Source organism: Tamandua tetradactyla, chromosome 7, assembly GCF_023851605.1.
Source record: "Tamandua tetradactyla isolate mTamTet1 chromosome 7, mTamTet1.pri, whole genome shotgun sequence".
Taxonomy (NCBI): Eukaryota; Metazoa; Chordata; class Mammalia; order Pilosa; family Myrmecophagidae; genus Tamandua; species Tamandua tetradactyla.
In genome coordinates this window covers 111,645,573-111,666,710 of record NC_135333.1, presented here as the reverse complement: position 1 = coordinate 111,666,710, position 21,138 = coordinate 111,645,573, and the positions used below count along the sequence as shown (strand labels likewise).

General features: G+C 39.5%; 1 protein-coding gene across 2 annotated transcripts in view; it reads right to left on the bottom strand.

The window, feature by feature from the left end:
- DIP2B (disco interacting protein 2 homolog B) overlaps positions 1-19,626 on the bottom strand; it is a 340,427-nt gene extending 320,801 nt beyond the window's left edge. For both annotated transcript variants that reach the window (XM_077170884.1, XM_077170885.1), the window contains exon 1: positions 19,380-19,626. In XM_077170884.1, coding sequence (XP_077026999.1) covers positions 19,380-19,479 — 100 coding nt within the window. In that variant the 5' untranslated portion in view covers positions 19,480-19,626. The remainder of the gene's footprint in view (positions 1-19,379) is intronic.
- Positions 19,627-21,138: the final 1,512 nt, after the last annotated feature.

Genomic DNA, 21,138 nt, shown 5'->3' with positions numbered 1-21,138 from the left:
TTCTTTAATTCTAGATAAATCTAACAAGGTAAAGAAATGTCATGTTTTATTATCTATGACTCACTGTGACACTGTCCCATCTTCTTTCCCACTACAACCTTTGCTTCTAAACAGACAAATCTTTTCGATACAGATAACAAGTTGTTAAAAGTTGGGAAAGCAGTTTCCTGTCAAATGAATCAGAAATAAGTCATGGGAAAAACCAGCCTGGTTAGGACCAGCTGAGCTGCTAACAAAGAGTTATTCTACTTCAACTCAAGTTTCTTTTCATTTCATATCAGAGAGTTGTCCTGCGCCTCAGTGATTTTCTTCTTCCCACTTCCCTAAGAGTTAAATGAAAGTCTCCTGCTCTCTTGATTATTTTAGGGGCAGAATAAAATGTTTGTATTCCCGTCTCTCCACTCAGAGCCACTCCCTACATTCATGTCTGAGACTAGAGACCTCTTGTCTCACCTACTCTTACTCATTCTCTTTGGCACATCCTTACCTCACCTAGCCCTTATGTCACTGACCACAACCTGTGTGTGCCTACAATTATATGTCTATGCCTTCCCATGTAAGCATAGCTGCTTAAATGGGGGTTTTCTGTATGGCTTCAGAAAGGGTTTTCCAAGGATATATACATGATACTCATAGTTAATTTATTTTTAAGCAAGAGAATACTCATAAGGCCATCAGAAGAGAACTCCCTCAACTTCCTCCTCCGCCACCTATAAATATCTGCCTGTGCCCCCATCTTGCTTCCTCCCCTTCTGTTTCAGCAGCAAAGGAGTTCTGGTATCCTGGATGATCACTCCAGCAGCACTTGGGACCCCAAACTTTCCTTCTTTGGAGACCTTGTTCCATCACACCCTTTCAACTCTAGCCCTTTAACCCCTGCCCTTCAATATCTCTTACCTCTCCATCTGACAAAGGAACATTCTGAAGTTTTTTCCTTCTTAACACAATTCATTAATTTAGCCATCAAATATTTATTAAGCACCTACTACGTGCCAGGAACTCTTAGATTCTGGAAATAAAATGGGAAATAAATCAAGTCCCTCTCCTCATGCAAACTTACTTTCTAATGGATAGAAAGAGAAAAAAAAATGAATAAATGTTTAAGCATCCCACTCTAGCTACTGTTCTCTTCACAGTCAGGCTTGCAAGAGCAGTGTACACTGTACACTGCCTGCCTCTTATTTCTACTTTCTCTTCTGCCTTTCATTTCTTATCCCACTACTGATAGGCTTCATCTCTTTACCCACTCCCCAATACCATTAAAAGAGCTCAGGCAAAGGTCACCATCAAGGACCTCCTCTACCTGTGAATTTCAATAGCAATTCTCAGTCTACTTAGTTCAACTCTTTGCAACAACATATACTTCTTGAAACTCCCTTTTCCCTTGCTTTTCTTCTTTCTCTTTGACCACTTGTACCTCCCTGCCTATTTTTTTCAGGTTCCTTTTCTTGAGTGTCCCACCTTAAATGGTGGTGCTTCCCAGAGCTCTGTATCTAGCCTCTTCTCATTCAATACACTTTCCTTGGACAACCGCAATCATTTCCGCCTCCTTAAATGCCTCTTTTCACTCTTATCTAATTCTACTAAAGAAAGTACCAGCTCATTTCAATACCCTCCTTATAAGTCTCTCTGCCCTGTCTTGCACTGTATTTATTCTATGTGAATGGCGTCCCTTGATCATGTGACATAACAGACTGTGAAACTATCCTTCATCCTTCTCTAAGATGATCTCCATCAAATACAATTGCCATCCACTCCTGCTTACAATTCTCTTACAATGTTCTCCTTGAAGAACTCACTTGAAGAAGGTGAGGGGTGCTGGGTGAGGATGTAGAGTCTAGAAGAGGCATAGCCTAAAGAAGCCAACCAGGAGGACAAAAAGTATTTTTAATTTTAAAATTTCAGACCACATCTCACCTTAGATTTTCAATTCTGCCCTACAATATATTCATATTTAAATACAGCAAAAATTTTTCCAAAATTCAACTAAAGGATACTCCAGGAAAATGTACCAAGTTTATACTATAGCTTTGAGTACACCTAGCACATGAGCACAAACCCTCAACAGAAACAAGAGCCTGGAATAGAATAAAAGGTAAGAGTCTATGGCCCACAAAGTCACCGCCCACCATGCTCTCAGCCCTGCCCACCTGTCCAACCTTACTGGACCTACTGAGCTTATACTTTACATTCTAGTGGTAATTAAATCATCATAATTCCATAAACATGCTGCAATTATTCACAAACCTATGCCTTTCTCCAAGACCAAAGTACCCACCTCCCATTGTCTGTCTGCCACCAAACTCCTAATTGAACTGTTAGGTCTGAGCCCACCTGATACTACTTCAGGGAATCCTTCCTGAGATACTCTGGATACACTAACGCCTTTCTCCTCTGCAAACTCAGTTTATGTAGCTGCCTCAATTCTGGCATTTACTACACAATAAGGACACTGTTTGCAAGACCAATCTCCCAAAAAAAGCTTTTATAAAAAAAAGAAAACCAAAAACTACTGCCATCTCCTGCCCTTCCTAACCAGTCAGATTTATTGAAAATTGTTTGTTTTGATGTTTGAAATGCACCCATTTCCTCTCATGTACTCCTTAACCCATGTAATTGGGCTCTGATTTCCACAACACTGCATGAAAACCACTCTCATCTTGTGGCTAACTCCAATGAATCCATCTTAATCCTTATCATTCTTGAGTTCATAATAACATTCGATCATTCCCTCACCTTTAGCTCCCTGGCCTCCAAACTCTTCCTAATTTCCCTTCTTTTCTGGGTTTCTTGCTAAATCTTCCCCAGGCTTCTCTGCAGGTTTTGTTTTCCTCTGCCCATCCTTTAAATGCTAGCACACCTCAGAGCTCTGTTTGAAATACTTCTTTCTACTCTAAGTCCTCCTTCCTGGGTTAATTCACCTAGTCTCATGGTTTAATAACTATCATCCTGTTTTAGACAAAGCTGGAAACCAAATTTGGGTCCATATAAGCAGTTTATATGCTCTATTTGCTTATCACCACTCCTGGATGGTTGGAAGTTTGGCAGTATAAAATAATACAGCAGCACTGCAGCGTGATAAAGAATTACATACAGCACTTGTTGTGTACCAGGCACTGTTCTAATCTCTATACTTCTATGTATTTTATGTGTTGTGACTTAGTCCTCCTAACAATCCTAACAGTCCTCCTAACAAATATAAGGTAGATACTATTTTCATTTTACAGATGAGGAAATGCAGACAACTAAAACTGACTACAAAAAAAGAGGGAAAGAATTCCCACCACTAAAAAGAAGCACTTTTTTTCCTACAAAGGAAAGAAAAGCCAGAAGATAATCAAATCAAATTCAAGATTCTGAGTAAGTTACTTCTTCTGACAATCGTAATCTTTAGTGAATTAACATTCATTAGGTATCTTCAATTATGTTTCTTCCACTCATTTCTGAAATAAGATAATCTTAATTAAGATATTTCACAAGTCATATTTCTCAGCCACAAAAGTAAACTTGAAGCTCATAAAAAAATAATCATAAACTATAAATAAAAGGAATTTTTGTAATTTTACTGTATTTACGCTATGTGCAAACCTACAATAATGCTGGATACAGGTACTCAAACAGGCACTTAAGAGAACATCTGTAGGACCTAAGAGAAAAATGATCTGCATCTCCAGTGGACATATGGGTGGCCCATGAACACCCTCAGAAGTCTAGCTGCACCACAGTTAATATATCGTTTGCATATACTAAAATAAATCAATCAAAGGTCTAATTTAGTTCAACAAAATCAATATTTACCATACGGGTAAATATTTCACTTCCCTGATTTTCCAAAATTTTGCAAAAGATGTAACATAGTTAAGAAAAAAATCTTGGAAAACCAGGCATGTGAAATGTTTAGTCTTTCCCAAATAGGATCAATTAAACCAAATGAAGGCTGGTGACAATGTCTGGTCTTAGAAAGCCCACAGACCTAACCTATGCCTCAGATCAAATCCTGTGTTAAGATATCTGGTTAAGGTAGAGGAAAAAGGAAATCAACATATAGGCATAGCACAAAACCAAACAAAAAAAAAAAAGAGAAATGTTATGTCCCCATATTCAGGGAGCAGAGGCACTCAGGGGTGTGTTTTCAGCTCTGATAATACCAGACGTGGTGCTGTGCATTCTGTAAGTATTTGCATAATAAATATCAACTGAATGAATAAGCAAAGTGGCCATGCAGGCTGATGAAATGGAAAGTTGTCACATATCACCCAATTGTAAAAGTCACACGCAAAATCAGAAAGCACATATAAATAGGTAAGGGAAACAAGGAAGAAAAACATACTAAAGTAACCAAATGCCAGGAAACATTATAGGTCTCTCGGCCCTGGCCAACTTCCACAGAAGTCCCTTTTCCTTCCTAGCGGAGGCTCTGAGAATATATTCCTTCCAGGCAGAGAATCTGAGGACAGAGTCTATATTTATTTATTCTTTAAAGCCACCTTCTAAGGAATCCCAGGAATCTTCTCTCTGCAAAATTCATATGTTCACTGCACAAGTGTTGACTCTAGGCACTAGCATTACAGTAGGGAAGAAGATGGCAAGGTCTTTGCTCACAGAACTAATACACTGTGGAGAATTAAACGATAAACGAATAAATATATGAACAAGATAATATCAAACAGTGGCAAGCATTAATTAGAAAAAGAAATTTTTTTAATGATGAGATAGAGAATGATGGAAAGGAGTTGCTAATTTAAACTGAGTGGTCAGGAAAGGCATCTCTGGGAGGGCTAACTTTTAAGCTAAGACAAAAAGTAGGCAAAGTAGTCAACTAAACACATATCTTGGAGTAGAACATTCCAGGCAGCAGAAAAGCAAAGAAGGCCACATGGCAGGAGCAAGCACGGAGAGCTCAAGGGAGTTTGGAAAAAAGCCTTGCCATCTTCAGGTTTTTATTTAAATGTCACCTTCTGATGAGGCCCTCCCTGACCACCCCATTGTGAATTGTATCCATTACCTACCTCTACTCCAGTATTCTCTATCCCTCTTAACAATTTTTCACCATGAAACTTTTATCATTTGACAAGCAATATATATTACTTACTATTTTCTGTCTACTCCAACTAGAATGTAAGCCCCTTAAGGGCAGGAATTTTTGTTGTATGACCTGCATCCATGTAGTAGTAGTGGTCAATTTATAAACACAGTCAATTAATAAATAAAGGAATAAATAAAGGAAGGAGGAAGAGAGGGAAAAGTCAGAGAAAAAGGAAAAGAAGGAAAAAAGAAAGGAGGGAGGAAAGACAGAAGGAAGGAGCCAGCCAGTGTAGCTGAAGCACCAAGGATGAGGGGGAAAGATGAAGAGACAGGACTGTGTAGGCCCTGTAGGCCATAAGAAAGAGTTTGAATTTTATTTTAAAGACAAAGAGAACACACTGGATGGTTATAAAGCAGGTAAACAACATAATCTGCTTTGCAGTTTAAAACAATCTAGCTACTATGTGAACATGGATTAAAGAAGGGCAAGAGCAAAAAACATGGACACTAAGATGCTACCAAAGACAGAGATGTAGTAACAGACAAGACAATGATTAGCAGTATTAGTGATGTAGAAAGCAGTTTTAGGACATATCGTTATTAAGGTAGCACCAAAATGACTTACTGATGGAGTGAATATGGGGAGAACAGTTGAAGGAAAAGAGGAATCAAGGATGTCAGTTATTGATTTATTGCCTCTCAGCTCCAAATCTATCCTTTGTTGCCTGCTCTATGAAAATTATGAGTCCTTTTAATAGTTTTCTTTGTCAGCTGCCTCCATATCAGTAGAGGGTACTGGAAAGAAACTACAAGAGGAAGGGTCTTTTCTTCCTAGTTCCAGAGTGCTTCTCTCAGCAGGATAAATAGAATGTCAAGAATTTCAATATTTCTGATGTCCGAAGGAGTCCTAAAAAACTTACTTTAAAATCTTTTCTAATTCATTTATGGAACTATTAAACTTTACCACTGGGGAAACCCCTGATACTGTCTCAAAAATTAGGGACATCCAAATAAATAGGTCAAGCCCTAATCTTGAGGCTTGCTGTTGTGAAACTTATGTATGTCGTGGAGAAGCTTAGCCTACCTATACGAATACCTAAGAGTCACCTCCAGAAGACCTCTTCTGTTGTTCAGATGTGGACTTTTTCTCTCTCAGATCAACTCTGCAAGTGAAACCATTGCTCTCCCCTCTAGGTGGGACATGACATTCAGGGGTAAAAGTCTCCCTGGCCGCATGGGAGAAGACTGACTCCCAGGGATGACCCTGGCCCTCACACCGTGGGATCAACAATGCCATCCTGACCAAAAGGGGGAAAAGAAGTATAACAAATAATGTACTAGCGGCTGAAAGAGTTCAAACAGAGTCAAGAGGCTACACTGGAGATCACTCTTATGCATGCTTCAGTTAGACACTGCTACCTATCAGAACCTACCAAACCCCAACCAAAACCATTCCTGTCAATCCTAAAGAATACCTAGGGCATTACATAAGATTCTATGAAGGTTCCATGCACTGGGTAATTTTCCAATACCTACAACCTCCAGATGGGTTCCTGGCCCAGATAAGTCCTAAAATACAAGGGGGTCAGCCCTTCCAGAACATCAACTAGTTAGTTCCATCTTATCTACAGCCCCTCCCAACATGAAAAAGTGAGAATGGGCACAGCCCAAATACCCCTAAAGAGTGGGAGAAAGATCAAAGGTGATGTTGGAGTTACACAGAGAAGGTAGGGTTTAACAAATGAGTATGAGTGCTGAATCATTATACTGATATTTCTTTTAGCCTCCAGTCCCTTAGAGCAGCTAGAAATAAAAACCTAAAATTGAGGAATTGTAATCCATATTACACTCTGAAATCTGTTCTACAACTAACTGTCATGATGTACTTTTAAATTTACTGCTTTTATGCATCTATGTTATTTAAAGAGAAGGAGGAGTAATAGAGAAGACAGGATTTAACAAATGAGTATGACTGTTGAATCCAAAAGAATTGACATTTCTTTTGGTCTCCAGTGTCTTGGAGCAGCAAGAAAAAATGAAAATTCGTGGAATTGTAACCCATACCAAACTTTAAAATATGTTCTATAAACTTTCTCCTTGATATTTTGAGAACATTCACAGCTTTGACAGCTGATCAAATGGTATCTAAGTTAGTACTTAATACTTAGAATTTAAGAACTTTGTTATCTGAATATGCAGATTTTTCCCTTGCTGCCTTAATTTTAAATTGGTTTATGAAACTTACAGCACAAACACAGGCTTTACAAGGATTATATGGATACTATATTTAAACATGCCTATGGTTAAGCTAAGATATCCATTGTTGGTGGTTTAAAAAAAAACCTGTTCTATAACTACCTGTTAAAATGTACTTGTAAACTTTTTTTATCTAGGTTATATTTCACAATTTAAAAAAGTTAAAAGAAAAAAAGGAGAACAAAAAATATATATTTTCTAATTTGAGATCATTGGAAAGACAGCTGATACAACTAATGAAATTTCCATCTTTTCATAATTGTTCTTCCTACATACATAATGATTTGGACAGTTTCTTCTGCTCATTCATCCCTTATTCCAATGTTAATATGGTTTTGCTTAACAGTAATTTTAGAATGTTTTAACACCCGGTGAGGCAAGTACCAACTCACTATTCTGTTAGAGTAAGACTAACAACTCTTTAAAATTTTAAGATACACTGTTTGCCTTAGTTATAGATTTGCTAAACAAGAAACTATCAGAAGTTTCTACCTGATAATTCCAGCTGGATCCATTTTTAAAATGGACACCAGTGACAAGACAGGTCAACACCATAAAATTCATTTGTATTTGACCTGAGTTAAAACCCTTAAGTTCCAGTCTTTGAATAACTTAAGACAATCTGGTCCAAGGTCCTTAAAAAACGAAAGAAAAAACTCTAGAGATGCTTTAATTTCTCCCTAAAAGCAACAGTCCTCTACAAATAAAGGGATATTGGAACACATTTCCTTCACACAAAAAAATGCTCTACAAAAAAATCAATGTAGAGCATATAATGTCATTTACAGAAATACCTACATTAGTTTTTCAAATTAAACACTGAAAATCCTAGAAAAGAAAAAAAAACTAAAATTCTTTCTGCTCCAGAATGTAAGTATAAACCAGAATCAACAGCAATGCTCAAGTCCAGCACACACCAAGGACCTTCCAAAGAGACCTGTGGATTTTCACTTACGGCTGTCCTGTATGGCATCTAAAATATTTTCCTCCTGGGATTCCCCTTTTCAGGTTCTCATCATCATCTCAATTCAAGGAAGAAAAATAAATTTCGCATCAAAATACAAGTACGTAAAATTATCTTTCATCTTATAACTGGTCTTAGAGGATTTTACCATAATATTTTTTGTTCTTTTAAGAAATAAGGAGAAATGACACAAACGGCAGAGTGGACAGAAACTTCAGAGCAGAGATGATAAGCAGAGAGAACAGAGACAGATGTCTGGAGATGCTTGGAGCCCAGGAGACATTGCCACAAAATATTAAGCAAGCCAGAACCTGGAAAGAGCCAAGAGATGACAGCCAGCCCTAGAGAAGCAAAGTGAGGAACCCCCACAGGAACAAAGGCTGAAAGTAACAGAGCCCAGGAGCAATGGATCAGCAGATTCCAGCCATGTGACTACCCACAAGACAGAGGTGTTACTAACCCATCGGCCTTCCTTGAATTAAGGTGAGATCACTTACTGTAGTCCTGTAAGAGGGAACCATTTTGGAAAAAGCTTAAGAGCCCACATAGCCAGAAACCTTTGGAGATGGAGAAGGAAAATGCCCCTAGGGAAGCCTTATGAAATGAGAGGCCTGAAGAGAAAACAAGCAGACATCTCCACATGCCTTTCCAACTGAGAGAGATATTTCAGACCCATCAGCCTTTCTTGAGCCAAGGGATCTTTAACTGGATGCCTTAGTTTGGATATTTTTATAGCCTTAGAACTATAGGCTTGCAACTTAATGAATTTCCTTTTTAAAAGCCGTTCCATTTCTGGTATATTGCATTCTGGAGACTTTAACAACCAAAATAGATGGCTTTTTCTGGGGTACATCACAGCTTCCAATCGGCACATGCACTAAGATCTTAATAATTCATGGCTACTTCTATTGTCATAATCATCAACTAATATTTCTGTGCCCAACACACAAAAAAGCAATGCTTCCTACACATAGGAACACTATAAAGGAGTGAACCAATTAAATATACTTTATCATCTCTTCAATGTCTGAAGTTGGACGTGTTCTGAGAAATACCCATCTGTAGTAGTTTGGAGGCTGTACGTACCTCAAAAATAGTCGTGTTCTTTTAACCCATTCTTGTGAGTGTAGACCTACTTCAGTGGGGCATTTTGATTAAGTTATTCAATTGAGATGTGACCTGCCTCATTCAATGTGGGTCTTATTCCTTGTACTAGAGTCCTTTATAAGAGGATGAAACACAAACAGAAGCTAAGAGATAACATTAAAAGAAGCTCATAGAGATGAGCACCAGAAAAGTTGAGAAAGGGGGCCACTAAAGCCAGAAGGTGAAAGCAATGAAACCCAGGAAAAATGACCAGCAGATGTTACTGTGTGCCTTGCCATGTGACAGAGGTACCCCATGCCAGCAACCTTTCTTCAGAGTCCAGGTATCCATCCTGTCGAAGCCTTAAGATGGACATTTTTTATAGCCTAAGAATTGCAAATTTTTTAATTTAATAAATCCCCATTGTAAAAGTCAAAAAAAAAAAAGTAAGGAAGTCACTTCTTGCCAGCAGTAGGCTAGTGTGAAAGAAATCCTTCAAATATAATTTACAGTGCTGGGCCCCATGGTTCCAGCAAAGTAAGGTCAGAAATCACTAGTCAGAATCCTATTCCTATTTATTTCTCTGAGAATAGGACAGAACATTGCCATTCTTCTCCCTTTGGGGAGCCTTAACTCCAAACACTCCAAAGACTGAAGCTATATCCTAAGGAAAGTGGGACCCACCAGTTAAGATGGGAAAGAATTTTGCTGAAATTACCTGAAACTCTGGTTTAGAATGATGGAGGCAGAAGGAAACACCACAGGGTTTGAAGCCATACAAAGCTGGATTCTGATCCCAGTGCACCGTATTTCCTGACTTTGTGCTCTTGAATAAGTCCTGACATTCAATTTCCTCATCTTAAAATGGAAAAGGCATACCTATATTGAGGAGCTGTTAGGAACAGAAGCACATTTCAAAGATTTGCTAAAGGTCACACAGCAAACAGCAGAAAAGGACTTGACCCCAGTTCTGTATGAAACTCAAGTCCAGTGTTCCTTCCCCAGGGCCATGCATTAGAGACATTATAGTTAGTGCCAGGGATGAGAGGAAAGATGGGGTCATGTGTAAGAACAAGGTGGGGTCTGGCAGAGATTGTATTTTACTCACTGTTCAAGTGCTTTTTGCTAGCTCAGTTTCCCTATTATCATTACCAGAATAGTAGCTACTTATTCAACACCTATGTATGGGCCAAGCGGGGTATATAAAGTGCTAGCACAGGGCCTGTTTATAACTGATGGCTACTAATACAGAGATCTTAACTTGTTAGAGAGCTTAGGAAAGGCTGGCTTCTCATAAGAAACTGGGTACAACAGATTAACCAGAAAGAAAAAGGGAAAGAACATGCCAGAGTAGACATTCTGGAGAAAGGCAACATGTACAAAGGCATGGAAGTGAGAAAGCACAGTGTGCTCAAGGAAATGCAAGTCATTCAGACAGACGAGAGACTAGACAAAACTTGGAAGGAGCTGGAAATAAGGCTAAAAAGAAGGTATGTTTTGGTGTATGCATTATGAGAAGAATGCTTGGATTTTTTTAAATACAATTTTATTGATATATGTTACTATATGCATACCATGTAATCATCCACACTGTAAGATCAATGGTTCACAGTAACATCATATAGCTGTGCATTCATCATAATTGATTTTTTTTGTGTGGAAAATAACATATATACAAAAAAGCAATAAATTTAAAAACACACCATAACAAGTAGCTGTAGAACAAATTCCAGCGTTTGGTATGGGTTACAATTCCTCAACTTTAGGTTTTTATTACTAGCTATCCCAAGACACTGAAGACTAAAAGAAATATTAATATAATAATTCAGCAATCATATTCATCTGTCAAACCGTACTTTCTCTGTGTATCTCCACCATTTTCTTTGATCATTCTTCCACTCTTTAGGGGTATTTGGGCTATGGCCACTCTAACTTTTTCATGTTGAAAGGAGCTATCGATAATATAGGAGAGGGGGATGGAACTAGTTATGTTCTAGAGAGGCTGGCCCCTCTGCGTTTCAGGATTTATCTGGCTTAGGAACCCATCTAGAGGTTGCAGGTTTCTAGAAAGTAATTCTAGTGCTTGGAACCTTCGTAGAATCTCATATAAAGTCTTAATTGGCAGGAATGGTTTTGGTTGGGGTTTGGCAAACTATAATAGGAGAACGCTTGGATTTTATCCTAAGGAGGGGAAGCCAACAAAAATGTTAAACTGGGAAAAGGACAATTGTGTTTCAGAATAATCACCCATCACAGAAAATGGACTGGAGGGAAGAGGCAAGAGACTAGAGGCAGGAAGAGGATTTAGGAGACTACTGCAATAATCACCTAAGCAAGAGATGAGAAGATCCTGAACTAAGACTGAAACAATGAGAATGGAGAGGAGGAAGGAGAATCAACAGGACTTAGTGACCCACTAGAAGTTAAGGATGACTCCCAATTTTCTGACTTGGTTAACTGGACATTCTGAAGAAGATTAACATGTACATTATGAAGTAGGGAATATATATACAGAGGAACAGGTTGCCAGAGCAGGGGGAACTGGAGGGAGGAGAGAAATAGGGAGTACAGCTTTGGTCTTAACTGAGTTGGAATTGCCTAGGCGAGGGCCACTGGGATGTCTGATGGAGAGACGAGTTAGGGCTAGAGATACAGAGTAGGAGACCAATTTGTATCTGCTAGGAGCAGAGATGTGATTACCCAGCAAGTCTGTGTGAAGTGAGATGAAGGGTAATGGCAGATATCTGCGGAACACCCACATTCAGGAGAGAGGGAAAGAAAAAGCAAACCTATAGAAAGGATAAGAAAGAATAGTTAGGGAGCCAGAAAGGAACAATGCCACAAAAGTCAAGGAAGGAGAGCATTTCATAAAGATAATGGCCCACAGTATGCAGTACTACAAAGAAAGATGTCATCCATAGCCAGCAAGTATTTTTCAATGGGAAATTGAATATCACCACTGGCCTTGGAGATGGTAGTCAAATGGGCTTTATGAGGCAGAAGCAATAGCCTGAGGAGTAAGCACAGGTAGGAAACAAGGGAAAGGAAACACCTTCTAAGATGTTATGTTATCTATGAAAAGGGAGGAGAGTGTGGGCACATAAGAGCAAGCAGATTCCAATACCGGATTGTGGGAAATTTTTATTTTAAGATGGAAGAAACCTGAGAACACTTACAGGCTGAAGGGAAGTAAGAAGTCGAGAGCCAACTATTAAGTGAGAGGCTGAAAATGAGAGAAAGAGACAAACACAAAGGACTGAATGAATAGATCAATCAATGAAGCAAGATCCCAAAATCCCAGAAGTGACTGGAAAGGATGAGAGTGAGAACAGGCAGAGGAATATGCCTTAGCTCAGAAAGGGGATATTTCTTCCTCTGAGAAAAAAAAGGAAAGGGGATAAGGGTGAGAACTGATATTTAGATAAGTTTCTAAGTGCTGAGGAGGGAAGCTGAGGGAGTTTGGCTTTCTTCACAAGCTGGTGAGAATGAAAGGTAGTAACACATAAAGATGGTTCTCAACTTTGCTTCATAATCCTCTAAGAAAAGAACGAAAGGTGTAGGCCCTGTTTTCCAAAAAGGCACAGAAGTACTCACACTTAAAAGTCTGCAAACTATTTCATACAGTTTCCGGGTCATGGATACCAATCCATGTATCCAGATTCTGTCTGTCAGCTGTGATTCTCTAGAATTCCAAGGAAACAGGCTTTCTTGTTTCCAGTAGAGTATGTACACTGGAGAGCATCTTTTCGTTATAAACACAAAGATATGAAAATCTCTCCCTTAAATGTCTATGTGTAATCAATCAATAAAAAAAGATGGACCAGTTGATGTGTACAAAAGGACTAACTTAGACCCCAGAGATAAAGAATATAGGAGACCACATCTGCCTTAAGGAAACTTAGAATTTAAAGATAATGAGTGCTAGAGTCTTGGATTTAGCAACAGCTTTAGATAAAAGCAATATTTTTAAAAGATCAATCTAGAGCTGAAAGGAGACTAAAATCAGACCAGTTAGGTCTAAAGATAGAGGACTGAGCAGGCTGGTGGTAAAAGCAACTCAGAAGAAGAGAGGATGCAAGCAAATTTTTGAAGGAGGAACTGAAAGGACTTGTTCGCTAAATACAAACTGGGGACTAAGAAAAGGAAGAGTCAAAAATTATTCAAAGGTTCTGAGTATCGACATGTGTCCTTTCATAGTTTGCTGAAGCCAGAAACCATGCTTAAATTTCAGAGCCATTTGCCTGAATCTACAGACTCAGAAACGTACATCTGTCAGATGACAGTATAAAAGAAACCAGCCACTTTGCTCTAGTGAACTGCTTGCAGTGTCCCAACACGTGATGAACTGAAGGGTGGAGGATGCCAACAGAACAGGTGACGGTAGAGTAAAGCCTTGCTTTTATAAAATATATATACAAATTGATTCCACTCATCACTTCACACATAACCATATATACTAAGTAACAGAAGATATTAAAAAGTCACATCACAATAAAGATTACTGGTATTGAGTGCTCACTACATACTATAAACTGTACTCAGTTCTCTTCCTGTTATCACATTTCAAACATCCTTACAACTCTAATGAGGTTACCATTTCATTTTAAAGGATTGAAGAAACTAAAACCAGGGACATTAGGCAGTTTGTCCAAGGTCACAGAGCTAAAATAAATGGTATGGCCAGGATCTGGACCCCAGCCCACCAGATGGCAAACCTGTGCTTCAATTCCACAACCCTATCTTGTGCCAAAATCAAACTGCCAAGACAAGGACATTACTTTCCAATTCAAATCAAACTGAAGTGAGCAGAAATCTTTTGTACTCCAAAGCAAAATAAGAAAGGATGGGGATTTATTTTTTTTTTTAAGTTTAAGATATAAATGACCATTATAGGAGCTTACATTGAGGTAAAATGAAAAACAAATTTAAATAATTGGAAAACAGATGACTGACAAAGGTGATATAAACCATAAGTGCTGTAAACTTGGCACAAAAGAAATAATGGTGGTGAGGGACAGGTTTTTAAGAATGGTAGTATTTTAGCTGAACCCTTAAAGAATTCCAAGAAATTGACAATTCAGAGGAAGAGAGTATTTGAAAGAATATTCTTGAATTAATCACATGACAGAGGAACATGGAGAACAACATTAATTATAATACAAAGACAGTGAGAAGGTCCTTTTGCGTCAATCATCTAAACTTTCAACCTGACATGCTAAGCCTTACACTAACTAGCCAAGAAATTAAGTGGCAACAACAGTTGGGATAAGAGTAAAGGTTTAAAAATGTATCTTACTCAAAAATCCAGCTCAATGCTATGGGTATGTCAAACAAGACTGAATTTTCATAATATACACCAGAACTAGGGTATACAAACAAGTGCTAGCCTTAATAGGATGGTAAATCATTCAATTAACCTATTTGTCACTTCTTTCCTGGAACTGCCCTCATAACCAGTTTACAATCACTTTATTTTTTGATAGTCACAACTAAAATCAGTTTATAATCACTTTAATTTTTTCAGCCACAACTAGTTTTGGCTTCAAAAGAGCATTAATCAGCTTTTCTACACTTGATTCCAAGTTACCTACGGAATAAAATGAAAATCCACCTCAAAGAATCAAAATTCGCTATAATGAGATTTTCAAAGGCATGTGCCACAGGTTCTGACAGCAGTTCCTAAAGATAAGGTCAAAAATAGGAAGGGTATAGCCTACCAAAAATACATACATACAAGTTTTAGCTAGATCACTTAAAAAATGCCAATTTTTGTTTATTTAAAAGTCTAAATACCTCCTTTCCTTAGCGCTAGATATTACAACTGTTTACAAACAACTTTCTGATAAAGGTGTAGCCAATGATTATGCTACATACTTGGAGGAATATGGCCCAGCCTCCCACTATAGGTAAAGAAGGAGTTATTTATCAGTTTTCTGGTGGTTTAGTTCTATTTGCCAACTTGTGAGACCATGTATCCAGGATCTTCACACAGATTAGAACCTTCTTTTTCCTCTGTAACTCCCCCATCTCTTCCCCACCCACTCCTAAAGAGAATTCACATCAACTCCTAGAAGTATTCCCTCTACCTTCAATGCAGACCCTGTGTTGTGCTTGAGGACTGCTAAGACATGTAATGAAATGGGCAGGAGAAAAAGGAGGACGGAAGGAACTGTGTGTGTTGTGCTTGTACTCAGAGAAGTGTTCAAACAAGAAAAGGGAGGATCCTTCCTGTTGGTCTTATCTTAAATACCTTCTCAGTTGTCATCTTTGGACTGTTCTCAGACACCCAAGGACTTGAGTTCCTTCCGACATGTCACAGAGACAGGAGATTAACATTCTTCTTACTTTCACACTTATGACTGAACTGCACAGGCTAAATCACAGCCCACTCCACTAGGCACACACTTCAATCTTACATTTATAGTACTTTGCTGTTCCTTTTTCACGACGACAGAGCAGATCACTTCCTCTTTCCTTGGAATGCAGCTGCTGTACATAAAACTCTACTGTGGTCTCATTGCACTGCTCTGCTGGTATTTTTAAGTGATTCCCCTACCAGATAGGAAGGAGCTCCTTGAAAGCAAGCAAAGCACCGTGCTCCTCTCTAATCACCAGCACATAGTAGGCACAAAATAAATGTCCGCCAAATTCAATGTATGAATGATAGATCTGAAAGAGACTTCAAAAAGAGAATCAAGGGGGCTATTTGGAATTGTGGCATACAACTGTTTGCTAGTATTTTTTACAGTGAAAATAAGAGTTAATAGCTTGTGCAATAGTAAAGATGTTTAAATTATTCTATGGTAACAGACGATATAATTATATGGCAGCTGAAGACAATGGTCCTTATTAGATGCACAGCTTTAAATAAAACACTTAACTTATGCTGAGTTCAAGTTTTCCCTTATGTTAAACCAAAAGAAGAAAAGGGGGAAGGAGTGGTAATAATACCTGTTCTACTCAATCACGAAGTTGTGGTGATGCACTAATGACATAAAGTACCATTACATCAATAAAACATATTTTGGCCAGATTTAAACAAATAATTCCCGCTATTAGTGCTACTTTATGTGAATACACTCACTGACTAAACAGGCAGAATAAAAAAAGAAAAAAGCAACCATATAGTCCCCTCTGAATACAGTTCAGAAAACAGTTTATTATAAAACATATAATAAAATACTTGTGGAGCATGAAAAAAATTCATTCATGGGTATACTTGTAGAAACCTCTTAACTATTAGATTAAGTTGTAGAAAAGCTTGATTATGTGCTATTGGTTTTGGGAGTTTGTGTTTTTTTGGGGGATAGACAGGCTGCAACTTTTTTTCTTGTTTGGGTTTTTTTTTTTTTTTGGTGATTATATGTTAATTCAATTTCTAAATGTTTCCCAGGACAGCTGCAAACTTTCTTTTTGGTGCAGAAGCAGGAGACTTCACATCACAGGGCTCTGTGCCCTGCTCTGCAGCAAGCTCAAAAGAGACACAAACCTGCATTTCTTCCCCAGAGCTGGCTGTTCTGTGACCAAAGCCTACAGCTGAAAATACAGGCAGGCACAAAGAAAATTTTTAATAATCTACAGCTCAGACTACTACTATAATTAGGACAGACTATAGCCTGCAACTAAAAAAATAAATAAATAGAATAGAGAAATGAGAAATTACATCAATACCAGCAAGGCACGAAAAGTACATAATTAAAAGCACTTTTTTTTTTTTTTTTTGTAAGAAGAAGAAAGTACTGTTGTAGACATCACAAGTAACACCATGCTATAGATTTTGGCCTAATGGGTTGTTTTAACTTCTCCTGCATTCCTAATAAGTGGACCCTGTCTGCCTACTTCTCTAATCACCCATCCTGTGTACCTTAAGCAAAAGACAGCCAACATGCTGACACTGCAGGTTCAAGATTATTCAACCATATTTCATTCAGAATTATCCACTTCCAAAATTCTATGAGAATTTCTATGAGAAGCAAATTCAAGTTAAATGATATGTCAACCAAAACAACACTGCAGTGGAAAGCAAATGAGGCACTTGTACTAAAAATGTTTAAGCCATAGTGTTCACAGTTTGTAGGAGTTTCACGCCTTTCTGAAGGAGAGAAAGGTGAACTAATCAGTTGTGAGTCCTAGAAATAGTTTCTCAGAATCATCTCTAAGAAACACCCAGAAACGTAAACAATTAGCTGGAAGCAGATACACCAAGAATAAGGAGTTCCCAGGACTTCCCTCTCTATGCAAAAGCAATCAACTATTTTTAATCTTGCTCTGATGCAAACATCCAGCCGAACCTCTTTCTTTTTGGCTAATCAAAGCTAGCTGATTTGTCACTATAAAACAACTGTTTTAAAAGTCATATTAGAATGGAAGTCATCACAGATTCAATGACAATGCTCTCGTCTAGGAAAGGAATGAGATATGTTGAAAGGCAGTACCAATAGTAATGTATAAGGCATCAATCTGAAAAATAACTTATGACAAAAATTACATCTTAAACTAAAGCTCAGCCCTTCAAGTCTGCAACTAGGTCCTCCTAGTGCATATTTAAACCAAAAGCAACCGGACAGACAGGACTGAAGGATTTCCACCTTCCCCAAAACATCACAAATTAAGCAAACTCATCTACCTCTAGGGATTCCAGGGACTGGCCAAAGAACAACTTCCCAACCGATTAATTGAAAACTAATATGTTAGTAATTAGATGCAATTAAAAACAGCACCTCCCTATACATAGGAAAATTAAAAATAATTATTTCATTCAAGGTCTGACTGGATTTATAACACTCAGATGGACTTCTGATTTTTAATTTTGCGGGATTCTGAGAGGAAAATAAACATAATGCCTTGAAAAGTAAACGAAGAATCAGAACTCTCTTAGGAACCTGTCACCTTCTTCCTTTCCAATTACAATTTTTAATCCACCTGGAAAATGCAGGTGAAAAGGGCCTGTGGCAAGAAACTCATTAAGAATACGTAATTCTGAGGACACCACCAAAGTGCTGATATCAAGCTTGGAAAAAATGCTGCTTTTGTCTCGGAGGCAGCCTGTAATAAAAACAGGAACTTTACAGAGAACTGATCACAACTGCACAACAAGCCTGATCACATGTCCACAACAGAGCACTGTGTTTCTCTCATTGTTGTCCAAGGGACTTCTCTAAGAATAGTGGCCTGATTTATTCCATTCTTTTAATTCTCAAAATAAATCAAATCCTTCTACCCTCCTTGCACCAATTCTCTGCCAAAAGAAAGAGGGTGCCAGCCAGGATATGTATATAGTCACCTCTCCTACCCTCTTCAAAGACTCCAAAAGATGATCAGATGCGGAAAATTCAGCCCGAATACAGGCACCAGGAAAAATACCTAATAACAAAGGTGATCTAAAAGCAGCATCGAGTGTCTCTCTGAATTGACGCCACTGCTTCTACTCTCCCTACGACCCTCAAGGGTTCACCATGAGGTCCCTACGACCCTCAGTGGTTCACGCACTTCTGTCACTGGGAGGCATCTCGCATTGTTAGAGGAGGAGGAAGAAGAAATGCTGCGGATTTCCCATATGTCTTTCTCTTTTTGCGGGGTGGATTGGGATGGGGACGGGGGAGAGAAGGGAGAAAATGCTGACAGACAGTCGTAGAGCCCTCTGCGGAAAGGGCAAAGGAGAAGAGGAGAAAGCTGTCAGGCCACCCTACTTGCAACCCTCACCCCACCCCCACCCCGCCCAGACGCCCGGGCAGAAGCGGCAGGGCGCAGCTTTGTCTCGTGTTTTGAGGGGCAGAAAGAGCAGAAGCAGCCGGGCCAGGGAAGGACCTTTTACCCCAAGCCCTTGCTTAACCCCCTCCAAGAAAAAACAATGAAAGACACGGGAAATCCACTTCACCGGGTGGGGGAGGAGGGAAGACAAGCCTCCCGAGCCAGGGCCAGATTTCCTGCACTCTCTTCCCCACTCTCCGCACAGCCACCAGGGCGCGCGGCGCAGACCTGCTCTCCCGACCCTCGCCTCGATCCGCAGCGGCGCCCGGGGCGCCCGCTGCCCCCGCCCGGCTCCTACCTTCCGAGAGCTCCAGCTCCAGCTCCGCCAGCTGAGCCCGCACGTCGAGCGGCAGCGCCGCCACCGCGGCCGGCGACGGCTCCAGGCTTCGCTCCGCCATCCCAGCTCCGCCAGCCGCACTCCGGAAAACAAGAGAGACGGCCACAGGAGGGACAGACTGACGCGGGCCCACACCGCTGCTACAGGACCGGACTCTGGCCGCTGAGCGCCGCCAGCGTTACCGCCGCCGTCGCCGCCATGAGCGCAGGTCACGTGGGCGCAGCCGCCCCGCCCCTGGGCCTGGAGGAAGCACCGCCTCCACGGCAAGTCAACGCGAGGTCTGTCTGCCTTGCAGCGCCCTCTATTGGGAAGTTCCTGAAATGGCGAGCCCAAGCCCCTCTATCCCCATTCTCCGCGAAATGGGCTCATCTTCTGTAACCACAGCAGAGACACAAAGCACATTTACAAGCTCACGACGAGCAAGGGGTTTTCAGGGGCCTTAAGCCTTCCTTTTTTTGTTGTTTTTAAAATTTTTTTTTGAACACCAGAAAACACCAAATAAACGCAAGCATTCTAACTTTTGATCATTCCGTTCTACATATATAATCAGTAATTGACAATAGCATCATATAGTCGCATATTCAACATCATGATAATTTCTTGGAACATTTGCATCTATTCAGAAAAATTTTAAAAAAACAGAAAAAAATTCATACATACCATTACCCCCCCACCCCTCCCCCTCACTGATCACCAGCGTTTCACTCTAAATTTATTTTAACATTTGTTCCCCCTATTATTCATCTTTATTCCATATGTTTTACTCTTCTGTTGATAAAGCAGATAAAAGGAGCATCAGACACAAGGTTTTCACAATCACACAGACACATTGTGAAAGTTAAGCCTTACTTTTACCAGTTATTGCTCAGTTGTTCCCTCCACTTGGTGTGTATGCCTTTGTCTCATCCTCTCCTCCATTTTCCTACCATCGGGACCTACCCGGTTTTTTGTTGTTGTTGTTTTGGTTTTTTTGTTTTTTTCCCCCTATTATTTATTTTTATTCCATATATTCTACTCCTCTGTTGACCTGGTAGATAAAAGGAGCATCAGACACAAGGTTTTCACAATCACACAGTCACATTGTGAAAGCTATATCATTATTCAATCATCCTCAAGAAACATGGCTACTGGAACGCAGCTCTACATTTTCAGGCAGTTCCCTCCAGCCTTTCCACTACATTTTGAATAACAAGGTGATATTTACTTAACGGGTAAGAGTAACCTCCAGGATAACCTCTCAACTCTATTTGGAATCTCTCAGCCATTGACACTTTGTCTCATTTCACTCTTCCCCCTTTTGGTGGAGAAGGTTTTCTCAATCCCTTGATGCTGAGTCTCAGCTCATTCCAGGATTTCTGGGACCTACCCATTTTTAAGGTTCTGATTACAGGACCCTCTTCACTAGGGCTTTAGTGTTCCAATTGCCAGGAGGGCCTTGTTTCTGTTTCTTCTGTAGCACTTAAGACACTGGAGGAGGGGATCTGTCTCCTCCTGTCTGCAGGACTAACGATTTGCAAGAGGGGAATTTTCTCTACCTTTTTTAATCCCCCACAGTGCATGGCTATTAGGTATTCCAAAAATATTATCTTAATTCAGTATAAAGAGCATCCAAACATTTGTGTATTTTTATGGGGAATTACTGGGGCAGGATGCTTCAAATGTCATTTATATCCTTTCTTTTATAGTATTGAATTTTATTTAATGCCAAAACTTCCCTTCA